The sequence below is a fragment of the Trachurus trachurus genome, assembly GCF_905171665.1.
Source record: "Trachurus trachurus genome assembly, chromosome: 17".
Classification (NCBI taxonomy): domain Eukaryota; kingdom Metazoa; phylum Chordata; class Actinopteri; order Carangiformes; family Carangidae; genus Trachurus; species Trachurus trachurus.
This window is the reverse complement of record NC_139900.1, coordinates 14,940,481-14,962,487: the sequence shown is the minus strand read 5'-3', so window position 1 is coordinate 14,962,487 and position 22,007 is coordinate 14,940,481. Positions and strand designations below refer to the sequence as shown.

The 22,007-nt window shown below is 40.7% G+C and overlaps 1 protein-coding gene across 1 annotated transcript in view; it reads left to right on the top strand.

Annotated features, from left to right (window-relative positions):
- The window catches only part of LOC311000736 (pituitary adenylate cyclase-activating polypeptide type I receptor-like), a gene marked incomplete at its 3' end in the record, with an annotated part of 33,828 nt that extends 11,821 nt beyond the window's left edge, over positions 1 to 22,007 (top strand). The window contains exons 3-13 of the mRNA XM_083991554.1: positions 4,651 to 4,758; positions 7,753 to 7,853; positions 8,256 to 8,353; positions 9,626 to 9,758; positions 10,396 to 10,549; positions 14,857 to 14,917; positions 15,046 to 15,115; positions 15,599 to 15,693; positions 18,321 to 18,450; positions 20,667 to 20,708; positions 21,861 to 22,007. Of these exons, the coding sequence (XP_083847680.1) occupies positions 4,651 to 4,758; positions 7,753 to 7,853; positions 8,256 to 8,353; positions 9,626 to 9,758; positions 10,396 to 10,549; positions 14,857 to 14,917; positions 15,046 to 15,115; positions 15,599 to 15,693; positions 18,321 to 18,450; positions 20,667 to 20,708; positions 21,861 to 22,007 (1,139 nt within the window). The remainder of the gene's footprint in view (positions 1 to 4,650; positions 4,759 to 7,752; positions 7,854 to 8,255; positions 8,354 to 9,625; positions 9,759 to 10,395; positions 10,550 to 14,856; positions 14,918 to 15,045; positions 15,116 to 15,598; positions 15,694 to 18,320; positions 18,451 to 20,666; positions 20,709 to 21,860) is intronic.

The following is a 22,007-nucleotide window of genomic DNA, read 5'->3' as shown; positions in this document are numbered from 1 at the left end:
CTGATGTGCCTTGACTATAAAAAGTCATGAAAAAAAATCATGTTTTTGAGGCACAAATCTAAGAAAATGTTGAATGCATGGGTGAATAAATGTGATGAAATGAATGACAGCCTGAGCACAAACTATTGACTTCCTGCTGAGTGAGGCGTAAGAGCCCTAATTTCTCATGTGCACAGGCTGTGTTGACGTCTTACTTAGAAACCACTTAATGTTTTCATTTTATTTCTATATTCATGGAAACCTACAGTCCCTAAGGAGTTTCAAGTTTTTATTTTCTTTTTAGGGAACAGATTTCTTGCTAAAAAACTCTCTTTTGATGTTCATTTTGGTCCCATTTCAGCCTTGGGGATGAATGAAAAAAGAATCTCCTTGCTTTCCTCGCTTTTCCCTTAAATTCATCACTGCTGTTGACATTTACTCCATGTGGATGGAGATGGCTGCAGATATTTGCAGAGCCACACACACATACACACACACACACACACACACCATCACTACGATTAATATTCATCAGTGGGGAGTAACTGCGTCCGTTCATTCGTTTACTCCTGTCAAAAACCTGTCACTGTATCTCCTGAGACCATGTCAGGGACAGAAAAGAACAACATTGATATGTAAATCAGTCCGTTCAATAGCACAAAGTAATCCCCAGTTTATCCAGAATCTGGAGAATGTGGAGCGGCAGATGGAAGTACCTGGTGTGTGTGACATTGAGCAAAAGCTCTGACCGTAATCCATTTAGAGAAACACAAGCACAAGTCAAGTGCAGCCCTGCTGGACAACGGATAAAACCTGTCAGCTGGTCTTATGCACTCGTATAGATTTATTAATAGAAGTCTCCTCTCTAACATGTGAAAAAGTGTGTGACTAGGATTCAGGTCATCTGTACGTACTGTGGTTTCTGTGGTGAGTTCAAGGGCCTAAGATGGGCTGACGTGTTTTCTGCCGTATACTCTAAGAAACTTGTTGTTCCGGATATTTATATATTCATAGAGTCTGTCAGAAATATTGCCAGACATCGAGGCATTTGACTGATGCAGAAATAGCACAGGATCCTCTTTTCCTTACTGACACATTTACAGACACATGATAATGTTGCTATGATACAGATATTATGAGAAAAGCAATTGTCTGCTTAAGCTGCTTATGCGAATACAAAAACCGGCTGTTCCCCCTTTCATATGGAGAAACATCCCACTGCTCATCCAGGTGTTGTCCTGATGTGCACAACACAAAAAGCTTGTCAAGCAGACCTGCTTCGTAGAAAACACAAATCTGTGAGGCTCTTCCCTCACATGCCAACATGCTCACAAATTCACAATATGAATTTGATGGCATATTAGAGCCATAAGTTTAAATAACGAGGTGGGGAGGGTCACAAATAAGCAAGATTTTAAGTCTTTTTTTAAATCAGCTTTTTTCTCATTAATGTGCAACTTCAAACTCAGAAATGTATTTATATTTATAGGCCCCACCCCAAACACACCTTCAGATGACCCAAAGAAGAGCCAGAGGTGGTCGAAACGTAGTCAGTTAACAATAAAAAATTGGGAGCTTTATTCAGCAGTGTGCGGACATTTTTTCTTTTTCTCTTAAACTCAGAAATGTACCCTCCCATCTACAAGATTTGTGTTTTGTTTTACTTTTTACCTACAGTACAATGGCTCCAATATGCAATCGTACAATGACAATGCAGCACACTGACATTTAAGGTTCATCATGTTCTTAGTTTAGTATTTGTTTCCATGCCAACACTTGCTAATGAGCACTTAACAGAAACAACAGCTGAGGTTGATGAATGTCAATGTCAGTGAAAGGTTAAAGGGCTCTCCAGCATCACAGATCATCCTGAAGGGAGCGTGGATGTTCCAGGACATTTCACTCAAAAGCACAAATGTTGAACCTCGTGGTGGAGCCACGGGGAAAAGTGGCGGGGGCCAGAGAAGTGATGAGGACTTAAGGCCGTTTACGACCTGTCAGAACCAGTTTATAAAACACGTTGCTCAACCACATCAGACACCCACGTGTTTGAACGTGATCCAAATGGCCACGGTAGCTATAGTGGCGGATAACAGTATAGTGTTGCACTATAGGGACTGACTGTGTGGTGCTGTGGTCGGCACTGTGCCAACAGTCTCTCAGTAAGAAGGTGCTGGGTTTGATCCCTATAGGCTCAGGGCCTTTCTGGGCTGAGTTTGCATGTTGTCCCTCTGTCCTGTTCCTCTCCTCTCTAAATTGCCAATAGGTGTGACTCTGAGTGTGTCATGTCTATGCTCTGTGATGGAAACGGAGATTCACCGAAAACGATCTCTTTATTGTTCGTTTTGAAAAATAAATCCATGAACATGGCATAGTTTCAGGAAATATCTGCGTCCACACAGATCCACTGAAGGCCTCACATAAACCAAAAACAGAGAAGACGACAGAAAGCTTCCCCGCTCTATTCAAACTCCAATCATAAGTCGACTAAATGTTGACTTGGAGTCGTGTAAGTGCAAATATAACGATTGGTGATGACTTAACAGGCGCAATTCAGCCGACAGTTGTTGACCATTGTCGTTGTTGTTGTTACATTATGTAGGCTATACCTTACTGTGTGGCTCAGGTTACAGGTTAGAGCGGTGACATCATCGTTTCACAAAAGATCAATTTTTCTGTGTCTACATGAAAAGTCTGGGGGGGGGGGGGGGGGGGGGGGGGGGGGGGGGCGTTGTGAGATTTTCACACTCTGGGACCTTCTTCCACTCTGGGTTTCCAAAAAAATACAGTTTTTGTCCCCCCACAAAATGCTGTTTCCGTGTGGACAGGCTCTGGGATATTGGCTCCAGTGCCCTGTGACATGGATAAGCAGGAGGCTATAGACGATGGATGGTGGGATGTCGTGTTGGTATGGTAAGGGGCAACAAATTGTCGTGTAACACAGGAGAAAAAGACAGCTGGAGAAGGAAACTGCACATCTGGTCAAGCACAGTGTGTGAGGTGGGTGTGAATCCCAAATTGTCGGCTTTACAAAGTGGCCGGACACAGATGCTCCTAGTTTGGATGGAGTCTACCGGCAGCTTTATCCCGCGGACAAAATGAGTCACTTTACAAATTTCATGGCAATCTAATAGTTGTCAAGAGAACTGTGTCAGAGACCAAAGCAGGAAACCAAATGACACATCGACATCGCTTTCCATAGAGCCATGCTGCTGACAGCAACAGTTCAGAGACACATAAAGAGAGAGCTTCCCATTATGGTCCACAGTCTGGGCCCTGAAGAACCAACAGAATCAGATGGTGTCAGATGTGTGTGACGACTTCAGCCCTGCAGACTGAACTAACCAGCCGATATTAATGTGATGACTCAGAACTGACAGAAAGCTGCGATGCTACACAGATTAAATGTGAAAAGAAAACAAACTCAAGAAATGATGCAAAAAGAACAGCAAAACAGAGCACGGACAGACATGTCGTTTACTCTGTGACAGAAGATGGAAGAAAACTTGCTACAGCTGTTTGTGGGGGGAGGATGGAGCTGTCTTGAAGAAAATTAAAAAAAATTGAGGTCACCTCACAAACAACATGAACACGGCTCCAAACAGTCAATGATGGAGTTTCCTGACAAATATATTTGACACCGTGGAAGTAATTATTTTTTGCGATTTTTGCTTACTTTGAAGGGTGCATGGTTGAGAAGCTGACAGGAGAAAGATAAAGGCACGGCATGCAACAAAGGTTTGCACCCCTTGTTAAGAGAATAATGTCGTAAGCCAACTAAACAAATACAGATGCTGTGGGTCCAACCCTGAAGCTCCTTCTTATGTTGCGACATAACAAACCAAGACATAAGACAGACTTAAACAGTGGCTATATTATGTTTATATAAAATCAAACTGTGACTTGATTTCTGTTCAGATATTTGGCTATTCACAGCTTTACTTATGCACAACAGTTATTTAGGTTGGGGAAAGACTGTAGGTCAGTTGTGTGTTAATAATGACAATGTCTATTATTACAACATCTTAATTCCTAAAGTAAGTGCTAATATAACAACAGATGAGAGTGGGGACGAGAACCCTTTTTACCACCACCCAACAAAACCTAATGAAATTGGTGTTCTATTAATTCATCTGTTTATAATACACTTGCCCCTGAGCATTATCTAGCCAACAATTACGTTTCCTACAGTACAAAACACATCTGCTGTTACAGTTTAGTTCTACACAAACGAGTGCAGAGTTCATTATTGTGTTCAACAAAATTACTTGAGCATCCGAGGGAATTATACTGCACCTATATTCTTTTGGGAGCCAGGTTGTTATTGTTGTTTTGCTCCAAACAGCCCGATTTCTCCTTCCTCTTCCTTCCCTTCAGCTCTTTGCCCCCTCCACCCCCCACCCCCTCCATGCACCCCACCCCACCCTCACCCCACCAGCCCTGGAGCTGGATTTGTTTGCCTGCTCAGATCAAAGAACATATCTGTATTCAGGGTAACAGACGCTGACTCTTGTGTGTTTGCCACCTGGGGGAGTTTGTGGGGGGGAACTGTGACAATTTTTTTTATTGCTGTGAAATTACTCAAATATTGACGCCAGTGAGATTGAGGACTTCATTTACTGACACTCCTGCTCCTCTCTCTTTTTTTTTTGTCGTTGCGTGTGACTGCAGGGTGCAAAACAGAGTGGGACGAGATCCGATGTTGGCTGAGGGCCGAAGTCGGGCAGGTGGTCAACGTGTCCTGCTCCGAAGTCTTTCAACATTTCTCCAGCAGTCAAGGTTTGTGTGATGGGACTGATTCCCAATCATCTAATTAATGCAAGAGTCAATACACAGAGGGTCCAGTTCTGCATTGGTGCACTGTCGCTCCATTATAATCTGTACTGTAAGGTCTGCAGCGCTAATGCAGGCTGGACTCACTCTGATGAAGGAGCTCAGTATGAATTATTCATGTCTGCTTGTTGGCAAGAATATATATAAATATATTTATGTTTTTATATATGCTCTGGGAAATTTCTGGCAGAATAAAAGACTTGAAATCTTGTCTGCAGGGTTCATACGTCACAATATGACGTCCTTTCAGGCTGTTTCCAGAAAGATAGCACTGATGACACCAAGACAGACACGATCTTAAGTTATGATAATGCAGTCAGGAAATTAAAAGTGGTTAAAAGTTAATGTCGCTACACTCGTCCAACGAGGGAGGTTAGACCTTGGCCACACTTCATACAGATTTATTTTCTCTCCCTCTTTCGACGACGACATCGGAAGATTCAGAGGGAACTAAACATGCAATAAAAACCTGAAAGTTCAAACGTTTCTCTCCACCATTTTAAATGCTTTTTAATATCAATATATGAAAATCAAACATGGTAAAGTAGAGTCTATCAATAATAAGGCTTAACAATGAAACCTCAAAGATAAAAAGACATATCACACTGCCCATATTGACAATATCATACAGAAATCCAAATCAAACAGTTACTCCCCCTCTGCCTGATGGTGATTCTGAACACAGTTTGATCATTTTAAATGACCTTATAAACTTAAATAATCATAAATTTACCATGAAATTATTTAAAACCATGATGACAATTAGAAGTTGATATCCCTCTGAAACAGCTGCTTAGGGCAAACATTTACATTTTGGTGTTTACTTACTCCCTAACAAATCATTTCATTGTTTAAAATAAAGTGTTGTGAACTATTGCATGTGTAAAGTGGTGTTTATATAGTTTTTAATTTTCCTACAGAGGAAATCTCTTTGAGGAAACAGACATTGTAAATAAAAAATGTTGGAGTGTTTGTGCTGCGTTCCTGCCTCATTATCAGAGGATCATTAAGGAGGCTAAGGTCAGGATCATTAAGGAATAATGTTCTTTCCTCCTATAGCTTGATGGAAATCCTGGCTCATCACGATCTGAATTGCAGATCAGGCAAACACACCAGAGCCTCTGCTTTCAGCAGTGCAGTTGGCAGCATCTGAACTCTGCTGGTTCCTGTTTGCACGGCTCAATGGGACCAGAGAAAACTCACTGCTTTTGCTTTTCTGAGTTTTCTTTGTTCAAACAACAAACTAACGCACAACAGCCCAGCTAATGCCATGTGCGTGCTATTCTGCAGCGTTACACACATTTCCACGTACGATCCCACACAGACCCAGCGGTGCGCCGAGGCATCCAGCTGACAACCTTCTCCTGACACCTGCTGCTTTCAAATGGACGTTAACCAGGACTAAATGTCAGTAGACGTGAACAAGGGGTCTGAGAGCTTCAAATATTTTCTGACTCAACGCACTAATGGAGTGAAATGGTCCAAGAGAGGAAACGTTAGAGTAGCGGCCCAAATGTGCTAATTGTCAAGTCCAGAGCAGAGGGATGACATCTTTCCATTACAATGAAGCAACAGTCATGTCATTTAGAAATAAAATAGGTTGAATTTTAAAAAGGAGAAATCACACTTGTGGTCAGTGGCTTCAGTATGAAAGTATGCAAAGACACAAACATAAACAATGTATAGGCTGTAAAAATTATATAGGTCAGACATTTACATTACCTTTAATTATGCACAACAATATAAACATAGATCACTGTAACACTGAGAGCAAGGCTGTTTGGAGCTGATGAAAAGAGCTCTTTTTAATTAAGGGATTTAATGTAGTAAATTCAATAATTAAACTCGTTATTAAGGAGAATAAATTGAATTTGTAATTGGCCAATAAAGATTTTGAGCTTGCCGTAACCATAGCAACTCAGCCACACACCTGTCTGCATGCGCACACTGCCCGAGAGGAATATGGCAGAATGGGAATAAATGACAATAACAGATTTATGGAGATTTCTCTCACTTTGCTTTAAGGTCTGAATAAATCGCTGAAAGTTTTTGCACCATTAGATGCTGTGTGCAACTCTCATATGAGATTTACAGTGAGATTTAGTGTGTAATTTCTCACTGCTTTATCAATGTGTAGACTTTACCTATGGAGTAGCTAGATTAATAAGAGGATTGTTTTTGCAAGTTTCAATCATTTCATGTTTGGTGGCGGCACTGAGGCTTGTAATGAGTTTCATAATCCTCTACTATCTGCCCACCCAGAACCAAACAAGAGACAGAGAGAGCGATTGGTTTAAAAGCCACATTGACTATAGACAGAGCTAAAACCTATCCACAATCATCACAGGTTTGAAAATGAAAAACTGCACTGGTAAAATCTACTTTGTATTCAGCAACTGAGAGATAGAAAAGGTAAATGTTATGACTACAGCTTGTGTTCCCTAAAGCAAAAGGAGGAAGGTAGAGCAGATAAGGGGACGTCAGGCTTCACAAGGACACGCTGCACCCGGTGAAGCCACTGAAAGGCTCATTGACCTTTTCCCACAGAACAAACATTTTCCAAATTCCCAGGGTGAGACCTCTTAGGAACTCAGCATGTTGCTTTGACTGAGGTGACGGGAGGTCTATAAATATTCCACCTTACCTATTTTACACCACACGCATTTCACAAGGAGATCAAACATGGACAAATTAAGAAACAACAGGCCCCTGGGCTCAGACTTGTCAACGTCCTCAACCTTTCCACACAGCAGCATGCAGGACAACTTAATTTGTATTCGCTGTGTGTTTCTTCTCGGCCATTTTATCATTACTTGTTGTGTCGTAGTGTGGTCATTACACACCTCTTTGTGGTTATTTTGCATCTCTTTGTAGTTATGTGATTGAAAAACTGATTCATTAAACTTCTAATTAGACTATCTACCATCTCCCTGCTGTCAGGGTATGTTTACAGGAACTGCACTGCTGACGGTTGGTCCGAGATGTATCCACCCTACGAGGAGGCCTGCCTGGTCAGTGATGTCAGCGAGTCTGAATCCGAGGTAGCTGCACACGCACAAGCTGTTGTAATCATGCCAATCAGTTACACTTCATTCATATTGTCCCTATTGTCCTTTGCTTCCTGTGCAGTCTTCCTTCCTCACTGCCTCCATTTTCAGTTCAGACCTATTTGTAGGTCTGATATCAAACTGTGAAGCAAATTACACCAAGTAAAATGCAACAATATTTTTCAGGATTGTGACATTTTTGTAGTACACGTTCCCTCAGTTTCCCTCCTCCAAAGCTTTATTTGTGTGTAATAATGGAGCAACACTGGTAGCTGTATCGATCTCAGTCCGATCCACGGTTTTTCAGACATTTTCCTCGTCAAGCCATTTCCCATTTATGCATCTTGACGGCTCCAATTACTCAGACCCTGTTTCTCTCTGTTTCTCTGTCGCCAGACGAATTACCTCTATATGTTCAGACAGGTTTACACTGTGGGCTACGCCACGTCGCTCATCTCCCTCATTACAGCTATAGTGGTGTTCACAGCCTTCAGGTAAGACCAGAGGAGCGCACACACACTGTCCTGTAGACAGAGGACAACACAAGGCATAGGAACCAGGACACTCACTCAGACAACATTTGTGTGACTATGATCCAAAACAGAGCAGGTTCACAGTGATGAAACTGGGTTAGTTTACACTGTAGGTTTAACTGGGGCAAAACCTTGGCTTTGGCTTCACTGTGTATGGTCAATGAAAGAAAAATGAGGACATGGTTGAAAACTATATAGTAGCTCCTTGGAAAGAGAGTATAGGGAGTAGGGAATAAGTGAGTGAGTCTGGACCCAACCCAAATGTCAAAGAGTTGAAATAAAATGCAAATTAGCATATTCATGACCTCAGCGAATCTAATTTGCATCCTGTCTAGTGGCGGCCAGTTTCAGTCCTTTATGTTTGCTATTGTCCTCCTCACATATATAGTATTTTTAATATAGTCAAATTCCTATGAAATTGCTTTCATTTACATGTTTTCCTATTGTTGTGGTAACTAGGGCTTTACTGATCAGGGATTTTTACAAATACTGATATTAGGGGGTTCAACAAACCCACTGACGATTAAAAGCCTGATTTACAATAACACATAAACACACCTTTTTACAATGATCCTGTAAACCTGTGATGAATAAATGTGTGTTTGAGGCACAATAATCATTCAAAATTGCACCAGTGCAGCACTGAAGCAAATGTAAATAAAATATAATCATACCTGCAAAAAGGACAGACCTAATTTGCAGTTTGTTGTTATTATCCACAGCTTTGTGGCTGAACTCAGATCAGTCACGGTAAAACCACTGTTAGGACATGACATCTGTGACATACAAAATTATAAGTTACAGACTCTAGGCTATATTTACCGGTAAAATGATCACAGAGACAAGGCACATCAGAAAAATCTGATTTCGGTGACTCTTGACAGTGACTGAAAATAAAGTGTCTGATTTATTCTTGTTATTCTTGTGGTGTGTTCTCTTAGTCTTACAATATCAAGATTATTGCACTGCTTTAGTTTGTTTTTAGTGCCTTTCGTTTCAAACATCCCCAGAGGGTCCTATTGTGTTAATGTGAAGCAAACATTGGGAAATTTATCATGAATTTTTTCCACAATTGTTAGTTTTATGTTTGAGGAGTTGATTGGTTTCAGTTTATATGCCCTGTAGAGGAGTTGCTGGCATCAATGTGTTTGTTGGCAGTAAGTCTGAAGCTGGTTAGTGTAAACCTGTGTACAAATTTGTGGGGCTCTTTTCCATCCATTTACCTCTTTTCAGAAAATTTCGCTGCACAAGAAACTACATCCACATCAACCTGTTCTCCTCCTTCGTCCTGAGAGCCAGTGCCGTTTTCATTAAGGACACGGTGTTGTTCGCCGACGAGACGCTGGATCACTGTTCCGTGTCCACGGTGAGGGACGAATTAGCCCATGATCAAATTTCCATCATCAGATTCCCAAATCTTCTGTGTGATTGAGTTAACAATGAGGGGCGAAGGAGGTAATGGAGGGCTACTTGTCAACGTCTGCAAAAATCCTGTAATTAGTCGACAAGATTGATGACGTCTTTGAACAATGACATGGTTTAAACTCATTTCACGCAGTAGGCCATATCCTTTATAATGAGAAGAGGACATATCGGACCTGTCAGGTCTTTGAAAGGAGCGTCTGATATGAGTTTTGCCAAACCTGACAGATGAGATCATTCTCAATCGACTGCTTTTGTCTCACTGAAACAACTTTTGTTACAGCAGGTACAATGATTGAATGACCAAGTTTAAGTGTCTATTCATAACAGAATAACGACGTGTATAAAATTATAGAGCATAATAATGAATCTAATTTCAGTATAGGATGAAAATTATTTCCATATTTACCACTCATCTCCCTCTTGGACATGAGAGAAAAATATTTCTAAGAGACATCTGGGCCTGCCAGCTGTACTGCCCCCATCCAGACTGTGTGTTAAGCAATGACATACACCCAGCAGTCATATACTGTATGTATATCTTATGTACTACTGTTTTTGTGTGTGTGTGTTCTTTCCAGACAGCGTGTAAATCAGCTGTGGCCTTTTTCCAATTCAGCATCTTGGCCAATTACTTCTGGCTGCTGGTGGAGGGCATGTATCTGCAGACCCTCCTCGCCCTGACCTTCGTCTCCCAGAGGAAATACTTCTGGTGGTACATCCTGATTGGATGGGGTGAGTGATGGGATGACTGAAGGCTCATCTAAGGATAGGGAACCTAGTGACGCATCGATGATGCTCAAGTGACGGTTGGAAATAATACACGCGACGTTATAACTTATAAAATACCACATTAACGTGAGACGTTAACGTCAGATTTACAAGGAAATTATTAAATTCAGAAATCATCTGTGGAAAGAAATACTTACAATACACCAGTTGGCCTGACATTTTCAGAGGTCAAGCATTCAGCAATAGAAACGTCCTAAATTTGCATTAATAAGCTCAGTCTGGAAGCCATAGTTATCTTTTTATATTTACAGTCTAAGAAGGTTGTTACCATGTTGATGCAACCGAACTGGAGATTTTTAGGGCCCACATATTATGTTTCTTTATCAAAACCTCTGCATTACGCACAATACAACTTGGAGATTTGAGTGGGCTACTGTATATTGGTAGCAGCTAACTCAAACTCTAGATAACTCCTGACTTTAACGTCAGTCACATTTTCCTTTAAAGCTGTACAGAAAAGAAAATTTGATTTTGAGCCCACTTTGGGTCATAAAATTGGTGTAATAACTCATCTATCAGACGATGTAGCCCAAACTTTGTGCAAAATTCTATTTTTGAGTAAATCCGGGATGAAAGTGTGTTTTTTTTTTTTCGCATTGGATAATGCAGGTGCACGGATTATACGTCAGCCTGTACACGATTCATCAGCCACTGATATTGGATCCGTCATCCGTCAATCAAACGTCTGAGACACACACACAAACACCGAGCTCGGGCTCGCCCCAAGCTTTGAATATCCCGCCCGCTCAATACGACCAATCAAATTCGTTTTCCTTACTCGGGTAAACTCATGCGGCAGCTCGTGACAACTCGGTGCGACAAACAGGACAAACGGGCCGGCCACTTCTGTACACCTTTAAACCTTCCTATACGTTTTTGTGTAATCAATAGTAGCTAATCAGTGTTCAACACATCACTGTAAGAATTATGAAGTGATTTTTTTCCCTATGTTATCAAGGTGAGCAAACAAGAATACAGAAAATCACGCCAGCAAAAGTGCATCATTAAAAGAAATTGGCCATGGCAGAAATGTAATAGATTGAATGCTACAATAAACAAGCAAAGTATTGTTCAGCCCTCACACGTCATGAATAATGTTTTTGTCTTGTTAGTGTTGATTAATTAAACCAGTTGGAATCAGTGGGACAGAACTGAAGAAGTGACAGCTGCAGTTTTCTAATCTTGGGAATGCCCTCCCTCCTGCATGTCACATGTGCGGGTAAATTTTGTCAAAGGGAAACAAAATGTGACCGTGCCTTTTGCCCTTTGCTGAAAGATTTGTCCTGTTTTTCAGTCAGCGCATGTGAACATCTGGTTGGCTAGCTCAGAAGTGACGGCACAAACCATGATACTTATACTGAGCAGGGTTTCCACCAGAAAACTAAGACTGGTGCAGGGTGGCCCACAGGCTGTCAAGCGTGTTTTTTGTGACGGGGGAACTGACAGCAGGGCGTTTTAGGTAACAAATTCATGAATGTATAAACGCATAAAATGTATAAGTGTGATCCCATACCGCCCTGCATTAGATTAATGTTAAAAGTTGACAGGAAATTTGAAAATACGTTAATTTGGGTCAGTGTGAAAACAATACGAGTCGTAATGGGGGGCGCACCAAAACGGCTGCACTGTGCAGCTACCGTCAAACTCTGGTACAAGTTAGGCCTGGCGGGCCATCTGGGGGAAACCCTGACTCAGTTATATACGTAATAGAAACTTTAAACTGTCTGATTCTATTCACCTAACTGGTCATTTTTGTATCGGTTGTCTGAGATGCTACTGTATCACAATACACTGAATTATATTGTAAAGTGTTGCTGTTGTGTTGTTCGCCTCTGTGCAGTAGATTCACACATGGCTTGCAGATCTATTTAATTCAGTCCCCCAAAATTTTGCCACTGTTTCATGTACACAGACGACAGCAGTCAAAGCAGCCGCACTTGCTCTTCTTCCCTCGGCTATATCTTTTGTTTTCTCTGGGATATTTTGTTTGCCTGAGTTTTCCACGGATGTTTTAAATGCTTCCCCTTTGTGTCACCCTGTGTTGCTAGCTCTAATGATTAATGCTATTTTCCTATTCCTATTCCCATTCCATTGTCTTTTCTGTTTGTAGTATGTTTTCCTGTTGTAGCCTGTACTCTTGAGTGCTGCTAATGGAGTTTTACAGTCATTCTTTGTGCGATTTGGGTTCAGTTACCAACATTTTATTGTACAATTCAGTCTCTATACGGGCCCTGAGGACACCTACCAGTTCTGTTTAATGCAGTAGTGAAGGTGAGAAACTGTGAAAGAACTGCTGTGATGTTGCAGAGGCGGAAGCTGAAATTGTCAAGTGAGAAGTTTTAGTTCCTAAAAGTTTTTGCCAAAATCTGTGACAGGACATAAAGTTGACAGTCTCCACAAAAAAGAGGCCATGGAGACATTTTATGCTCCAGCTCACTTCCTGTTCTGAGTCAATAAAACCTTATATAAAGTTCAGCCAGTGCTGCATTCACAGACAAAGGCAGAAATATTTCTAACGAGGGGATAGGCGGACCATACGGCAGGATGTGTCGAGGTGACAGGAGGCCGTCAACTCAAATCACCTGGTGTCCATCTGAGCAGAACCAGGAGGAGATAAACACCGGTGGCATCAGTCCCATCAAGGAATAGCTGGTATCTCAGCATTCAGGTAGACATGAGGCCAACAACTTTTCAGGAGGCATTTTCACAAAGGGCAGAACAATGAATCAGAATGTACAGTAATGAAAATCGCAATATGGCCAAGTAATGGAGTATCTAAATTGTGGGAACTGCATTTTTTTTTCAATAAAAAAAGGTAAAATGTGCATTGTTAGCACCATAATTATTATGCTACTACAAATACACCCTGGCCGATGGACGACACTCAGTGACTAAGGATAATCACTGACATATTGCAAATGTCAAAGATATTTGGCTTGTTTTTACATTAATCTTACATTATTACCTGTGCACACATACACTCTGATCAGCTGATTATCCACAAGGGGGGGGGGGGGGTTGTCATATTTTTGTGGGACAAAGATTGTAATGGGACAGGAGTAGGAATCCACTTATGTGTCAAGCTCCACATCTGACATGATCGCTCCAATGAGGTCTCTAAATTTATAGTGCAGTTTATGAACAAGAGACAGATGTTTGACTTGGTTGGACATACCACAGGGAGACAGCACATGCACATGCCGAGGTGTGTGTGACGAGGAGGATGTTGGAGTTGGCGACTGCAGACTTCGGATAGCCTGAGTTTCTAACATCCACCCTATCCTGCTTTGACAGGGGAAGAACCTCTGTCCATAAATCACAGTTGCAGATACGTCTGCATCAACCAGTCTGCAAGAGCTGGCCAGGAATTTTCCAGGAGACAAGCCTGTAGAAAGTCAGTAGGACACGAACCTCAGTAGAGTCCTATGATGTCGTTCTGGTGTAAGACTGCTCCATCACTCTGTAGATGATACGTCCATAATGACTCTGGTGCTCCTGTGACTTGAGGTAGCTCAACACAATTGACGATAACAAACGTTAGTAAGCTTTTGTGCTAACCTAACCATATCTGAACATGATCAGTTTACTGTTAGCATGTTCATTTTCTCATTGTGAGCAAGTTAGCATGCTGACTTTAGCATTTACTATAGCTGCAGATCTGCCACAGTGCAGTCTCACTGAGCTAATACAACTGACACTGGGCTGGAATGAATCCTGTATTTTCACATGCCACTAGTAATACAAAATCTACATTGCACATAAATTTGATTTCCAATGTTCATATTTATGGTAATAAATGCATTTCTCTCTTTTCAACCATATGAATAAACAAGACACGTTCAAGCCCGATACAACGCTTTGGACTTGTTGCAGAGGAAAATATGAAAATAACCATGTCTGTGCTGACTATGTCTGTTTGTACAACCTGACAAGGAACCTGGGCCGTGTGCTTGTGTGTCTGTGTGTGTACATTAGTGCTTGCTCAGTATCCAGAGTGGCTCTGATGTGTCTTATCAGATACTTTTCCGGTTTGTTCAATGCGGCTCTCTCTCAGGTCTCTCTGCTTTTATCCTGTGCCTGTTTCTTTTTTTGTCATGGAGATGCAAGTGGGACACCGATAAATTAGACTCACAGAGTAAACACGATGTTTCATGTGCCTAACAACATTTTCATAAAAAGTGCACTTGATTATCGTTCAGATTAATTTCACTTGACAGAGAATGAATAATTAATCTCTGCTTACGTTTTAGGACTCCCGTCAACAATTCTCATACTTTGGGTGTTGACAAGATTCTTCTATGATGACAGAGGGTATGATGAATTACATTATGTGCAGCAAAGCAACATCCTATACTACGTCATTCCTGCACATACTGCTTTGATTTGACGGCAACACAATTTTACATGTCTAATCATATTTTATTTGGCTTTAATTGTAGTTGCTGGGACGACACAGACAGAGTTGAAATCTGGTGGATTATTAAAGGACCAATCACAGCCTCGCTGCTGGTGAGTGGACAGCTGTAGGCTACTACAGTTAGCTAAACCCTGCCCAGCCTTCGTTACTGTCACTCCTGCCAAGCTTCCCAAAATCCAGGGTGTAATCTTTATTAGCTATGCGGCTAATGAAAAGATCCATGTTCTTGACAGTAACTTTGAGTAAATTCAATCTGCACGACGCTATGCTTGTGTTTAAAGTGACAGTTTGCTTTTTTATGTGTGGTTTTGGAAAAGCTAAATACACAAAATAGTGAAAATTCAGCATATGGAGTAATCTGACATTCCTGCTTTAGTTAAACTTTCTATTATATGAGAAGATTATTATTTGGAGGAAGAGGCTTAGTGAATGGTGACCTGCTAATATTCCCTTTAATTCACAATTTTGAGTTAATTTAATACACAATGTATTAAAGTTAGTTTCATTGTTGCAGGTTTCAGAAGTTTTGTTTGTTTGGAGTGGTTTATCATGTGTTCACGTGCGTGTGTTGCCAGGTCAACATCGTCATCTTCATCAACGTGATCCGGATTCTGGTTCAGAAGCTGAAATCATCGGCCATGACGGGAAACAGCGACACTGGACATTTCATGTGAGTCGCAACAAAACTAAGCTGGATATTGATGCTGCCACTCGGCGATCAATACTTTGAGTTCACTTCTGTAAAGGAAGTGATCATTAACAACATGTTAGATAAGGAGGACAAGTCTTAAGCTCTTAAGGAATTCAAGCAGCAACAATGATCCTGCTAGGAGAACTAATCCCATCTCAACACAGGCTCATGAATATTATATCTCAGTTAAGTCTGCCAAACCAAAAGCCTGAAACACAACAGGAAGGTAAGAAGAGTTTTGATTTGGGCTGATGGAAGAAGCTGCAGCGGTAAATAATGTTGGTATATGATTGTGAGGGAGTAATGAGCAAATGATGTCAATCAGATAACTCAGGTCCTACTTACAGTAAGTACTTAACTATAAAGTGCTCCATATGTGGTCCTTGGTTTACTACAAGGTCCCAGAAGTCTGAGAAGAAATGTTTTAGTATTTAAACAGTTAAGACCTGAGGGCTTTAAAATGTTACTTGTTAATTATTGATAATGAATAACACACCAGACAGATTACATTTGCTATATCTAAGAATTAAATAATGCAACACCTTATTGCGTACTGACACTTACCGATGAGTCTCAGTACATTACAGTATGTTATCCTGTCACGTTGTGATTCTTTAGGGCTGGGAATCACCAGAGGTCCTGGGATACGATATTGTCACGATACTTGTGTCTTGATACGTTATTATTGCCAATATACCGTGATATATTGCAATATATTAGCTTTTTTCAACTGCAAATTATGTCTTCAAATGAAAACTTTAACATCTGTTTTTTTTCTAACAAGATAAACATCAGTCTGTTCAGATCAATACTTCTCGTCCGCATTTTGATACAATACTGCCATGCAAAATATTGCGATACTACGTTGTATCAATTTTTTCCCCACCCCTATTATAATGAGACTGAAAAGTCATACAAACCAACAATGTCAAGTGTTTAAAACACGGTCAAAGTCAAAGTCAGGAGGTTTGCAAGATTGCATTGGAGACCACTATCTCACTATAGACCAGTTCCTCCTTTGTGGAAGAACACGAATAGCCACATACAGATGTCTGCAGGTAAAGTGTGCCAGAAGTACAGGAATTCATTTGACCCTTCGACCTCTTAGAAGATAAACTACATTAGATTCAGAGAAAACAAACACCGTGTTTTAACATGTGCAAGTGCAAGAAGGTCAAATATGCAAAGAGCCAATGTGAGAATTTAATGTTAAACCAAGCCCTTTTTTTTCACTGGAGATATTCATCAAGGAAGTGACACATGCTTTGAGTGGACACGGGGACAGCCTGTTAAACTTTAAACTATGCAGCAGTTACTCAGAGTTGAGGTAAAAAAAAAAACAGCTAAGTGCAAAACCAATGCATCAGAAATGGATGGTTGTGTCTTTTAAGGGTTTACCATGAGGATGGATAGGCATCGATGACACCTCAAGACAAACTGCTGAGGAGAGGGAGAGGGAGAGAGAGAGAGAGATCAATCTGCTATGGAGACTAGAGCCCAGATATCCTGCTCCACCTGAATGAAGCATTGCCTTCCTTTTTTCAACATTAGTGGGTGGTGCAGATTCCAGCTCGGCTGAATTAATTTACAATGAGGGGACGTAAAAATAGCAGCCGATACCAGAAATAGATGTCTCCTCCATCACTGTGCGTGCGACAGGATTGTTCTACTCGGTGTTTCGCACTTTCAAAAGCTTCATCCGTGTCTAATACACTTCAATCTGATGCAGACAGACTTGTGGTGCCAACACAAAGAGCACAAATCCCAGGTGAGACAGAAGACAACCAAATCCTATTACAGGATTTAAAATAAGCCTGGTTTTACTTATCTTTTTTTTGGTTGTCCTTATTTTAATCTTTAATCTTAGAACGGCCCGGGTTGTGATGTTATCCAGGTGATTATTTGGGTTATTTTGAGGACTATATTGTTACTGAGTGTAACAACTTCACAGAGAAGCTTTGAATCTGAGAACAAAAAAATCCTCTAAAAACAGAAGAATATGTGCAGACGTCTCGGTCAAGGGTCAAATTAACTGTAGTCCATTGATCTGCGATAGACTGACTGTATTCTGAACTGCTTTTGATTCAAGCAGCTGTGTTCCCAGCTTGTTTAAAACCTCAGCCAAATCAAAAGGAGAAACATATGAAAGAGAAGCTTAAGATGCGTGACGTGGGGGTTGCTCTTTTCAGCAAGTTGGTGCTACATCCTAATGTCACCAAAAATCAAATGGCGACATTTCCATAATATTTAGACATCACTGATCTGATGGGGGAACCGAGCTTCGAGCACATTGTATCCGGGTTCTGCGTTTGACATTTTAATCTCCACCCCTGATTGGCCTGATGACGTCGCTGTTTTAAATGTCAGCGTAATGAAAATCTGACTCCACCAGCTCGGCCTCGGTGACACCTGGAGGAGTGATGCACTGTGATGTGTTTTGCTTTCTCTCTGGCCATTAAAAGTTTATATCTAACTCTGATTAGACTGAAACTGCTCGGCCTCAGTAATTAAAGCCAACTGTTTCAAACTTTCCAAAGCTTTTACATCATTATGTGGTCTTATGTCTAATCTTTCTTCTCTCTTTCATTCTTCTGCTTTTCCCTCAGGAGGCTGGCTAAATCCACCCTCTTTCTCATTCCTCTGTTTGGGATGCATTACACTGTATTTGCCTTCCTGCCTGAGAACACTGGGGTAGCAGCCAGACTCTACATTGAGCTCGGACTGGGCTCTTTTCAGGTATACAACAAAAAGATAAAGGAGCTGAACAAAGAGTCCGGATAAACTATGCTTTTGGAGACATATAACTAATTATATGGTGATAAACTGCATTATTTAGAGTTAGACGCTGGCATTTGCACAGCAGACATTTGGCCTTTAATAGAAGAAGCAAAACATTAACGATGTGTTTAGTCCTTTCAGGTCTTTTATTATTTACACCTGTGCTACTGTCTGTGGGAACTCAACATTATTTTGAGGGTAATTTTATGCCTTTATTATTTGTCAGTTGGGAGACAACAATAAGTGGTCATAGTGACCTGAAATAATGCTTTTGTACTAATATCACAATACAATTAGGTAACCTTTTAATTTACAGGCCGTTAATTACCTGATAATGTCAAGAAATAACAAATTGATTGCGTAGAAAAAGCCCAGAAATAACGGTCAATTGCAAGGACTTGGAGGAGAGAAATTCTGGCCTTTCCCAAAAAAATTCAGAGCATGAAAAGCATTTATAATCTCTTGCCTTTATGAAAAACATGAATTTACTATGACATTGACCGTTATCTCTAGGCTATTTCTTGACATTAGCCTATTACGCAGTTTATTTGTATTTTCTTGGCTATTTCTTGACATTATCACATAATTAACGGCCTGTAAATTAAAGGGTTACCTACAGTTATTGAGCTGGCTGTCCAATGCTGTCATTAGGTGCCATCGGTCATTTATAAAAATAAAAATAAAAAAAGGAACACCAGGAACAGGAACAGCAGCACCAGGCTACAGGTTAGCTGCAAGCTGACACACCTACACTGACATCAAAGTCGGAGAGGTCAGAAACGGACTCACCTGGATTCTGTTTGTGCCGTTTTGTTGTCGCTGTTTTCTCTTCTTTCCTGAAGAGGTCAAGAGGTGGACAGTTCCCGCGTCTTTTTTCATCTTCTCCCTCTTTTTCTTTGGCGTTTAACATAGTCCACATAGTCGCATTGCTGCCACCTTCTGGATTACCGCCCTCTCTCTGAAGTTGTAGACCTCTCGCGCTCACAGGGGGTGGGCTACGTAACTTGCGTAGAGAACGTAGCCTACAAGGGCGCGTGGCTCTATAAAAAGTGCAGAAACCAATTGGATCATCAGAACTGGCTGTGTCTGGTTCTCTGTTCCTCTCATGTTATGTGTTTTTTTTTTAATTATCTGGTCTATAGGCTGTTTTAAAACTTGTACCTTTGTAAACCTTTGCAGCCTATAACTTAAACATTAAATACGAAGGCAAGGTTGCTGTGGCCTATTTGTAGGCTATAGAATATTTCATACTAGGCAATTCAAATCCAGCAGTAAGATGAACAATTACAGAATAATCACATATAAAGGATGGATAGATTTACAATAGGATATGATTGACACTAAAAAAAAAGAAGAAAAAAGGCAGAGAAACCGGAGAAATATTCTCCAAACACTGAATGACGGTGATTAAATTAAACGCTACATATAAGACTGTGCAGGGATAATGTTTGTGATCGAAGTCCCACAGCGAAATAATAGCAGAAATGAAGGTAATCGCAGCACTATAATGTTTAACTGGACAAATGCACCGATGCAGCAGTGATGAACCCTCTGTCACTCAGCACAATGATTACTGCGCTTTTTATAGCCTCGTAGTGTCGCGCTGTTCATTTTCCACTGGATGTCCACATGTTGCAGGCTCACAAACGGACATTTCATGGACACGGCGTTTTCCGGTGTTGTTGATCTAATAATTGATCGCTCGTCTGCCTCTTGGCTTTCGCTGTAACTCCGGAGCTGAATTTCCCTCTCAAACCGTTATAGCCTATGCGAAATGACCAGCATGGCGATTAAACATGAGCAAATAAATAATGATCGGCATGTGAATACTCCACAAGTCTGAATGTTCGAATAATTTAAATCTGACTAACAATTTATTGCACTGTGTTAAGTTGTTCATGACATAAAAATATTTTCACAATTAGGCCTATGCTTTAATACCTAAGTTCTGATTGGTGAATTTCACTGTCCATTCATCACTAGCGTGCATTTGTTTTGTTTTTTGTTTTTCCGTCCTTTTTTCTAACAACCAATCAGAGCTTGAGTCATCCCTAGCAACAGGGTCAACCACATCTAAGTTTCTGTCTCAGAAACTTCAAACTTTTAGGTGAATTTACACCCAAACAGAAGCTTTGTTGTACCTTAAACTGGTGACATGTCTCCATGTGTTGTAGGGGTTCGTGGTGGCGCTGCTTTACTGTTTCATGAATGGAGAGGTGAGTGAATGTTTTATGGTACAAAAATCAAACCAACATCTTATCTCAGAGAGCTACTGTGGAGGAGGAAATGCTCCTAATAGTTGAGTTAATATACTGTGGAGAAAACAATTTATTTTGCACAGCAGCTGAATGGCAGCGGAAATAGAGAAATACAAATTGCAGTGACTCATTTATCCATCAACAGGGAAACCAGACAGTCACGTCTGACAAGTAAAGTCTTTCTATATGTGCAGGTTATGGCAAGCAGATTTAACATTTAAAAGCTAAGTTTGACTATCCGGAATTAACATTGTAGATATCAACAACGTCTTTCTGACTAGTCGTAATTACATTTGGAGTAGTTGGATTTTTGATTCAAGATATCTGTAATTCAGTTTTGCCTAGTCAAAAAGAACATTTCAGATATCTGCAACTACATTCTTCCTAGGACAAATGACGTCACTTTTGCCATTCATGTGAATTACAGATATCTGTAACTGAATTATGACTACTCCTAATTCCAGTTTGAGATACTCTATCTACAACGTCATCTCGCCTAGTCAAAACTTAATAAAAGGAGAAATGAGCATAATATGTCCCCTTTAAGATATCTGAAAAGGGACATTTAGATATCTTTAATTGAGGTGAATTAAAGATATCTTGAACTGGAATTATGACTAGTCAGAATCAAATTGTAGATATCTCAAACTGGAATTAGTACTAGGCGTAATTCAGTTACAGATATCTGTAATTCACATAGCGGATATCTGCAACTGAATTGTAGATATCTGTAATGACAAACCCCATACACATGAATGGCAAAAGTGACGTCATTTGTCCTAGGAAGAACGTAGTTGTGGATATCTGAAATGACAATTGTGGATAGGAAGAATGTAGTTGCAGATATCTGAAATGTTCTTTTTGACTCGGCAAAACTGAATTATAGATATCTACAACACATAGCCATAGCAGGTTGTATAGTTCTGCTGTGTGACACTGTGTTTCCTGTTACTTCCACTGGGTGGTGCAATTATATTGTATATATACTGTACAGTATTGGCTTTAACTAAAGCAGTAATGCTATTTCCGGCTCCTGTACAGCTCTACTTTTGAGCAGTATGTCTCCATATAACACTTGTCTGGCTGTATCTCACACATGTTTGTCCTCAGGTCCAGACAGAGCTGCGGCGGTGGCTGTGGAAGTGTCAAAACCAGAATCACCTCACTCCAGCCAAGAGAAGTATCACTCAGATCACGATCCGAGCCCGCGGGGGTCTCGGGAGGCCTCAGTCCAGCGGCAACATCTCCTCAGTGTGA